The sequence below is a fragment of the Mycetomoellerius zeteki genome, unplaced genomic scaffold (assembly GCF_001594055.1).
Source record: "Mycetomoellerius zeteki isolate Tzet28-1 unplaced genomic scaffold, Tzet1.0 scaffold297, whole genome shotgun sequence".
In the NCBI taxonomy this organism is placed as follows: Eukaryota; Metazoa; Arthropoda; class Insecta; order Hymenoptera; family Formicidae; genus Mycetomoellerius; species Mycetomoellerius zeteki.
In genome coordinates this window covers 628,289-637,874 of record NW_017257279.1, presented here as the reverse complement: position 1 = coordinate 637,874, position 9,586 = coordinate 628,289, and the positions used below count along the sequence as shown (strand labels likewise).

The following is a 9,586-nucleotide window of genomic DNA, read 5'->3' as shown; positions in this document are numbered from 1 at the left end:
CCCCCCTGGGCCCCCCTGGGCCCCGCTGCCGCGGTCGTTTCTGATGTTAAAAATCCACCACCGGTAGATAGTCGCGCGCTCTCGGCTATCGGATAACCGCGCACAGCGCTCTCGAAGGAATTCTCATTAAAAATAGCTATCTCTATCTGCGAGAGGGGCCCGTGCGCTCGCAACGGCGCGCGGGGCCCGATCCATCGTCCTCGTCGGGTCTGTGCGAGCAGACCGTAAGTCCATCTCGCTCGTCCACCACAGCCGACGACGACAAAGAAGAACGAACGAGAAAACGAAGGAGAAAGAGAGAGCCGGTCGAGAGCATAAAAAGCACGGTTTCTCAGGCAGATACGGGATCTTATCTACGGCGGGGCTGCGGTAAATGTTTGGCCCCATTCGTTCTATCGGCTGGTCTTATCGGTTCCTTTCCCCCCTCCCCCAACCCCTTCCCATCGGTTTTTTCTGTTTTTTTTCTCTCGGACCGATTCAACTTTTCTCTCTCGTCCCTTCTTTATCCCGCAGCCGGCGAAGCGAAGGAGACGAAACTTCTTCTTCCTGCCGGATTAACGCGCGCGCGCGGCTAACAAGATACTCGATAATTCGCTTTGACGAAATAACATAGTGATGATTGTCGTAACAGGAGTCTCGATAACTCGCTGTCATTATTCAACATGTCAGGAATAAACCAGATTTTTAGAATCGACATGACGGATTGATCACTTGATAACGATTATATTTCATGAACTCATTTCTTCTTAGAGACTTCAATATTTGTTTTTATGTAAGTATATAATTGAATTTTAATTCATATTTTAACATTATAGTAGCCTTCGTTTTATTTATTACTTTATATTATTATTAATTATTATATGTATATATTATATTATTGTTTAATACTTTATATCGATTACATGCAAAATAAAATATCTCAACGACCGGTATTTATAATCCGGTCTTGTATTTAAAATTATCTTAAGTACAGTTTTAAGATATTATAAACCAATTATATAGCTGTATCATCTTGAGACTTTACTAAACACGATCTTAAAAAATAAGAATATGAATACGTATTATTATTAACGAATATTACTGCTCATAATCTTTTTTAAATATGTACATATTTCATATTAAATTCTTATACAATAATATATATCACATGTAATTTTATTGTATTATGATCTTATATACACATAATAATTAGATTATAGTCTTGACCAAAAATATAAAACATGTACTCTCACAATTGACGTAAACGTTTTACATCTAACAAAAAATAAATTAAAAACAGTTTTATTGAAAAAAATAAATATTTTTATAACAATTTTAATATTTTGTTAGTTTTTTTATTTTATTACCGCTTCTTCCAAAAATATACAATAAATTGAGATACTTTATGACAGTTAGACTTTCTTTCTTATATCGAAAAAGATGAAAATCATCAACAGAACAAAAGATCTAGATTTGAATGTAAAGAATGTAACGTCGGTTCTAAGTAATTAATCGTTTCGAAGTTTGTCAAACACAAAAACAAACTTTTAGTGTATCATTACTTACTAAACTCATCACTTCGAAAAAAATAAAAAATCCGTCTTTTAGGCCCAGTTTTTCACAATTCATAGTTAACTCTTAACCGAGATTCAATTTATTCTTCATCTATTTCCAATCTATATATTCTAGAATTGAAAAGGAATGAAAAATAAATTGAATCTCGGTTAAGAATTAACTGTAAATTGTGAAACTGAGTCTTAAAAGGGTAAATGTGATATTAAGCAATTTTTATACGTTAATACCGGCGAGTATATTATACGTGTGTGAAGAGATTTTCGAAAGATTAATCGGACCATAAGCGACCCAAATACAATCAGCAAGTGTCTGACTCGATGAAAAACGTGCATGCACACATTCATGCCATGTTTCTTCCAGCGTGCCAGAGATAATTGGTCTTCTACATTATATCGATCGCCAGTTCGCTCGGTGACGGTCGAATTCATTTTGGAGCGATCGACGACGGCGATTCCATCCGAGCGGAACGGAAGGAAGAAGAACGGAAGAGAAAAGGGAGCAAACCTTCGGAGAGAAAGAAGTTAAAAAAAAAGAATGAAGACGGGAAGAGAGGGAGAGAAGCACACAGGGGTTCCACGAAAGTCGAGAGAGCGAAATAACCGATAAGGGATGAAGGGTGGGAGGGGACGGGCGGGTTAACCAACAAGCAAATTAACACGTGGGAGGGTCCGATCGGTAAATGAGATAATTGTGCAACGAGGGTCCCCTCGGGGCTCTCCTTCTCTCTACTTCCCTCCTTCTTCGCCCTTCCCTGCTTCCTTCGTCCTTCGAGCCCTTACGAGGCTTCATGAGAAGGTGAGATCGGCAGAGGCGTGTTACCGATGGACGAACGTATCCCATCGATAGATCGATCGGACGATCTTCACCGTATCCTACACCTCGTGCCACCCTCTCCCCCCTTCACCCCGTATTCTGCGCCACGACCCTTTCTTCTCGTTCTTCGTAATCCTCTCGTCGCAATCGAGACGGGAGTGGAGGAAGAGGACGGGGGTATCGAGAGATCGCCGTGGGCTCTCTCTCTGCTCTCTCGCGATGGGTTTATTCTCTCGTTCGTATCTTTATTTATATGAAATCGCGGGAAGCGGCAAGGCGGGGGGGAAGGTACGGGATAGACGGAGATTGAGAGCCCCCGCGATCCCTGTCGGCCCTGTGGAATTAATTAAGACGTCCGGGATCATGCGAGAGCGAGCTTCTCTCGTTCGCGCGATTTCGCAGGTAGGATATATAGTCTCCCTTGCGATACCTGCCTCGGGATAACTGAAAGGTAGCAATCTGCCAGTGAGAAGAGCAACGTTGAGAGTAAACAGCTGGTACAAATAGCTGCGTCAAAAATTTTCCATTACATCTTTTAGTCTTAAAAAAAGTCAAAAGATTAGAAACAGTTTTTAAAGATAATCTCAATATGGAAATACAAGAGCCTCTTTTATTGTAAAATAATCTGTTGGCTATGTAAAATAATATCATCTAGGCCGAACGAAATACTGTCGGAAACATGTGCCGCCATCAATAATGTACCTATTCAATAAAATTTAATTTTCTTTGTCCTCAAAAAATATGAAATACATTAGTAGATAATATTTTATTGGATTTTCAGTGAGCATCGAAAACAACTTAAAAATGTGGATGACATTGACGATAATGTTATTTAGACATTTATGTTTTCGATTTTAAGATGATAAAAATCAAAAGAATGTCGGCGATTAGTGTCATCGTATGAGTATACATATAAAAAATAGTCGACACCATTGTCAGAGACACTCTTGAATATATTATGTCGGATAGAAATCTTAAAAATATAGTAGTTACTAAAATTCTGCCACCCACATTTGTTTCCTACATTTTTCTTATCTGCAATGTCGATAACAATGTTTCTCGGTTTGGGCGAAGCTTTACATTTGTAAAATGATATGATCTACAATATATTGCTGTAATATCTAATATTAACAATATATAATATATAAATATATTAATATTATATAATATTAATATATAAATATATTAACAATATAATACTATTAATATTATAATATTAAATGTATTAACAAAAATTTACTGATATATTATTATTATATATTAACACAGTTTGATTATCAGTTCTATTAACTATAATTTACAAAATAAGAATTGAATGGTACTGTCACGGCACAGATGCTATTTTAAAGCAGCTAATGCTTGTTAATGTAACATCATTTTTTTTCAATGCGCGCAAAACGGTCGTCGAAAAATCGAGAACCGCCTTTGACTCAACCATAAGACGTCAATGCTAATCGTTAACTTCAAGAAAGCCTTCATTGTTAGAAGTTTAGACGTTTCTTCGTTGTATTAATCTGTTCGCGTCGAGTTCGCCTTACAGGCGATCGATAATCGCGAGCAAAAGCAAGGTTCATGAGAGAGAGAGAGAGAGAGAGAGAGAGAGAGAGAGAGAGAGAGAGAGAGAGAGAGAGAGACAAGAGAGATGAAGATCGGAGTATCGATTATCACGATCGGCGATCTTCCGATCGATGTGTGATCGTGATATGATCTACGACCGTATCTGTCCTCGCTAATCGTCATCTGAACGATTTATCGCGCTCTATCGGCCGGCCAAACAACAACAGAAACGTCCTCGAGATGCTATCGCTGTATTCGATAAGACCGCTATTCGCATCGCGATTCGATTACGATCTGTAGATTTTTATTATAGATCGTGTTGCGACATTTTCACGAACGAGTACAATTCGAGAGGGACGCGTGTTTTCGCCTCTTAATTGACCAATCGCATTAAAAGCGAGGCAAAGATGACTCAAGTGAAGTTTCAATATCAAGGTAGGATGCTAATTATAAGATAACGTAGGATAGTTTTGAATACAAGCGATTTAATTAAAGAAAGAATTGTAATACCTGATAGAGAGAGAGAGAGAGAGAGAGAGAGAGCAAAAAGAAAATCAGAAATTAACAGAACTCGATTAACAATATTCGAGGCTGTAACAAGAAAAAAATACGCTGTTTAGTAAATAATTATATTATTATACTAAAAAGAGATAATTAAAAAAGGAATAATTCAGAAATTTCATAATACAAAATTTTCGTCGATTTAACATAACAGTAATTAATATAATAAAAATAGTTTTATGGCTTCAAAAATAAGTCAAATACAAGTAAAATGCTAATATGAATCTCTACAGTTGCTAATGTCAAGTAGGAATTAAATGAAGACTTCCGCACTGAAGAGAACTCAAATTCAAAGTCAAAAGTTTGCAGTTAACTTCATTGGTAAATACACTCAAACTGTTTGTAAATTATATCTTATCATTATGATTCAAATTTAATTTATTGTTTAATAAATGCATACGTTAATATAGAGCTGAACACTGTTTAGCTTTAAACTAAGCAATTCAACTGCAGAAATAGATGGCTTATATTCGTTGCTTTTTTAACTACATGTTTTGTATTAAAGGAATACATTTTGAAATACACACTTGGCACTTGAAAACAATTATGTTGTTAACATGTTATTTAATTGAAGAAATTGGTTTAAATTTCATCCTTCAATATTTAATAATATATCAAAAAACATTAATGATATAAAATTATTGCTAATTTAATACAAAATTTTCTTAGTCCGCATAATTTATTTTTACAGCATGAAAAGTTCATTAATATTTAATGCAGAATTTCGTTAGACAATTTTAATCCATAAATTATGAATCAGTCTCAAAGGAAAAATTGTGCTCATAAAATCAAATTCGTCGTTCGAATTTACATTTCGTGCGTCGTCCACGAACGAGACCCTATACGAGATAAACTGTCTGAGTTCCCTCCCGACATATCCTACGATACAAAAATTTCCTCGTCGCCGGAGGTCGACTCATTGGGGAAGGATCGGGCTCGAAATTCGGAGAACAAAGCGTGCGGTGCTCGGCAAAAAATTCAGAGAGAGAGAGAGAGAGAGAGAGAGACAGAGACAATAGAAGAGGAGAGGAGTGGTCCGGAGAGACGGGAGAGAGAGGAAGTGACGTCACGCAAAAGTAACGAGCCTCGGTTAGCCGCGATAAGGCGTCCTAATCGCGCGATCTTAATGAACTCCTCCCATTAGCGCTCTGCGAGGCCGCGACGGGCCGCGACTCGTACTCATCGGAACTCTTTCTTTACTGCTTCTCCCTTAGAAGGACAAAGACAGAAAAAGGAAAAGAATTACGAAAAAAGGAGGTGGAAAAGAGAGGAAGGAGACATGCAGGACAAAATCTTGGAAATATAATAATTATGTTTCATACACATATCTTTCGTATAATTTATTTCGCGCTTTAGAGAATTAGAGAAGAGAACTTTTTTATTACGTGATGTGCGACTTGCGTGTGTGTGATGTTTTTCCATTTATGTAACAAAATCAATATTTTCGCAGCCATAACATCGAGATTTTTCTAGCATTTTCAAGAATATAGAAAAAGTATAGTATATGTTGTATATAATTAGTCCCTATGATTATTAGATAATTTTTGTAGTAATTTCATTATTATTACTTATTAACAATTGAATTTGTTATGTCGATATATACACACATAATTTATGTTGTATCATAATATATTGTATTATAAATATATATAACAGTCATAAATTTGAAATATAAAATATATATATGTAACTTTAGGATATTATAATTAAAAATAAGGAAAATAATTCTTTTTTCATAAAACAATTATGTTACAATATATAATTAGAACTATCATTTATATATACAATAATCACATCAGGACCTAACTATATCAACAACATTTCGGGGTTCAATAACTTTCGTCCGGGACGAGCCAGAGAATTTCGAGAAACGAGCTACTTACTCAGCAAGGAGAGAGCAAGAGTTTCGGTCCGCAGCTGACTCGCCTTTATACGTTGACGCCACAACAATATGCTCATGATGCACACGGCAGGGAATGAATTGTCAAACTGGGAAAACACTTAGCGTTCCCACACTTGTCGCGTTTTTAACATAATCCGCGAATCACTCTTCGTCTGGACACAAATGGCGAAGCGAGTTTTCTTACGTCAGATTCAATCAGAAACCAATGCAAACACGAATTCACGCATTAAAGTGTTTTACGTACCGTTTTGGACACTCACATATATAATTCACATCGTTTCAAGTTCTCGCTTTTTAAAAATATTTAGTAACTGTCAGTTTTTATTACAAAAGCTTTTCATAATTTTAATAATAAGTTACGACCGTAATTTTCGAAAAATATCGGAAATCAACTGTTTGATTTTATGTATTATTCAGATCTGGAGTAAAATGATCCACATCGAAATAATTGATATAAAATTATTCTTCATTTCCTAAAATTTTAATATAATTTTGGCCCAATTATAATTTCAAAACCATTCGTTAATATTTAATGTAGAATTTCGATAAAAATTTTATCTATAATTATAAAATTCTTGCTAAGAAAAAAATTCTGCCCATAAAATCGAATTTATTATTCACTGAATTTTCAAATAATCTTGCTACAGGAAATACATCGCGGTCAGATATTCCGTTTCTCAGAATTTAAAACCATATAGTGTCAAATTTAACCTTTGGTTTGGTATAAAATAACGATATATTGAGTAGGTGCAGTGGCGACTTAAATTAGGTTAAATTTGACACTTCAGATTAAACAGTGTGGTGCAGGTCGCGTATTCGCGACACGAATCTCACAGATCGATATATCGTTGAACGTTGACGCGGATCGCGACGTAAACATGCAATCAGTTCGAGAAGACCTTCAATGAAAGCCCTTCTCCTCCACTTACCGTTCTATTAAAATATTGCATATATTCTATATATCGCGGGTCATGGGCGAGCGAGGATACAGCAGATTATCCGTACCTCCCCCCCTTGCTCTTTGTACACAAGGGAGCAGAGATCTTATCGCGCGCACGTTGCCCGATAAGCCGCGCCGGCGTACCCTTATCAATCGTCATCTTATCGATCGTACACACGCACGTCTACGGGACGTGGAACTACATCGATTCTATGCGACTGCTATTAAGAAATGTGTCTCGAAAGAGCGCGCGCGTCTACAGATTGAAAAATCATGCACGTCAAGAGTAAAAAAAATAAAAATTCTTTAAGTGCAAACGGAGGTAGAAATAGAAAATTATAGAAACGTATATAGGATGTAATCTCTTCCAAAAGAATGACAAATATAAACGAAAACATAAATATAAAAATCAACAAAAATAAATAGGGATTGATGAGATTTGAAAAATTAATTCTTTTTTTTCAGAGATTAGAAATTTATATAAAATTTTGAAAAAAATTAATTTGATAAAATTATTTTATGTAGTTTTTTATTTTATAAATAATGGGGGGCTAACTTCGCAGAGTTTAGAAGGTTTTTTGTGCTAATCAAAATTGTATAATTAAATAATTAAATATACGTATTGAAAAATTAATAAACAGTGTCCTATTACAAAGTCAGACGTTTCGACTTTTACTGGAGTTCTTCAGCGTGTTAATTTTCAGTAAACAAACGAAAGTGTAATGTTTAATTTGTTTTGTTTGTTTATTGAAGACACACTGAAGATGACTTTAAAGTCATCGAAAATGTCGTCTATGACTTGTAACAGGACATCGTTTATGAATTTTTCAATATACATTTAATCTACCATTTTAATTAGTACGAAGAACCTGCTAGACTTATCAGCCTTTATTTATTTTACGAGTCTGGAAATGTAATTTTAATTTATAAATATAAAAATACAGAACATATTACTTCCTTATTTTAAAAATGATACAACTTGAAAAACATGATTTTCGAGTTATTACTATGAATGAATTAAGTAAACATTAACCAATCGTCATATACCGTTAAAAGTAGACCAACTTAATTTTGAAAAATCGTCAACTAAAAAAGTAGTTTTTAAGAATGAAACAAAAATGATAAAAAAATGACATTTGATCATGTTAAATATATGTTCTTTCTGCCAATATTATTTCGTTAACCAATAATTTTTTGTGAAGTAAAAAAATAGTTTTACTCCTCCTCTAGGACTTAATTTTTGGAGTTATGTCACTTTTGAAGTAGGAGATACAAAGGTATAAAAAAGTAAAAAATATAATGGAGGATAAGATACAAAAAATATATAGTGATCTACAAATCCAAACACGATAGAAATATAATTATTGAAAACGACCGGCTCTGCATCGGGATGAAACTGGAAGATGGAAGTAACGAAAGCAAGAAACTTTCCGATTAATATATCTAGTATCTCTTTTTTCACGCGAAACAGCGAATAGTTTTGTTGTCTCGGCTTAGCCGTGCATGCGTTTTTGACGGGGAGCGTCCTGGATTAATTATAACTTGCTTCTGCCTATAAGTGCAAGAAGACCCCCCTATGCGCAAGTTTTAATTGACGCGTGCGGCTCGAGCGGCTTCGCTCTTAATTATGCGATTTTACGTACACGCGTGCGAGTTGTTAATACCTTATCTCATTTCAGAATTCCCTCCTCTATCTCGCGAATCCCTTATTTCGCGATGTAATTCGAGTGTGTTCGGATACACTATAAAAATGATATTGTACATGCACATCATAAATAGCGCATCGTTATGATACAAAATAAAATGTAATGTAAGCTCTTAATAATATATCAGCACCATCGATATTTTGTATTTATTAATGTAATATTACCGTTATATATATACGTTAATATCTTATTAAATGTCTTCGAACAAAAATAAAGATAATTAATATATTTAATATATTAAAAAAATAACGTTAATATATTATATTTTATATATTAAATAAAAATACTTAGATATTTAATATATTTTTCAATATATATTTTTAATATAGAAAATATTTGTAAATTAATATCTTAAATTATATAAAAGTTAAATTGTTAGAAATAATAATATTTAATGTATGTATTTAACGTATTGTAATGTATTGAACATCGATAGATTTTAAATATTTTGTAATATTACACTTTTATTATTTTCAATTGTAAATTTAATCGTTTCATAAAATCGAACAAATTCGCCACGCTTAAAAATGCCTGATACAGGCATTTCCTCAT

The 9,586-nt window shown here is 34.4% G+C and overlaps 1 protein-coding gene across 2 annotated transcripts in view; it reads right to left on the bottom strand.

Moving 5' to 3' along the window:
- ush (Zinc finger protein ush) overlaps nucleotides 1-9,586 on the bottom strand; it is a 262,597-nt gene that overhangs the window by 82,137 nt on the left and 170,874 nt on the right. Inside the window, exon 1 of one of the 2 annotated variants that reach the window (XM_018450769.1) lies at nucleotides 6,369-6,444. The exons of the other annotated variant lie outside the window; for it this stretch is intronic. Within the exon in view, the coding sequence (XP_018306271.1) occupies nucleotides 6,369-6,444 (76 nt within the window). Of the gene's footprint in view, nucleotides 1-6,368; nucleotides 6,445-9,586 lie in introns of those variants that run through there. 2 annotated transcript variants of the gene reach the window in all.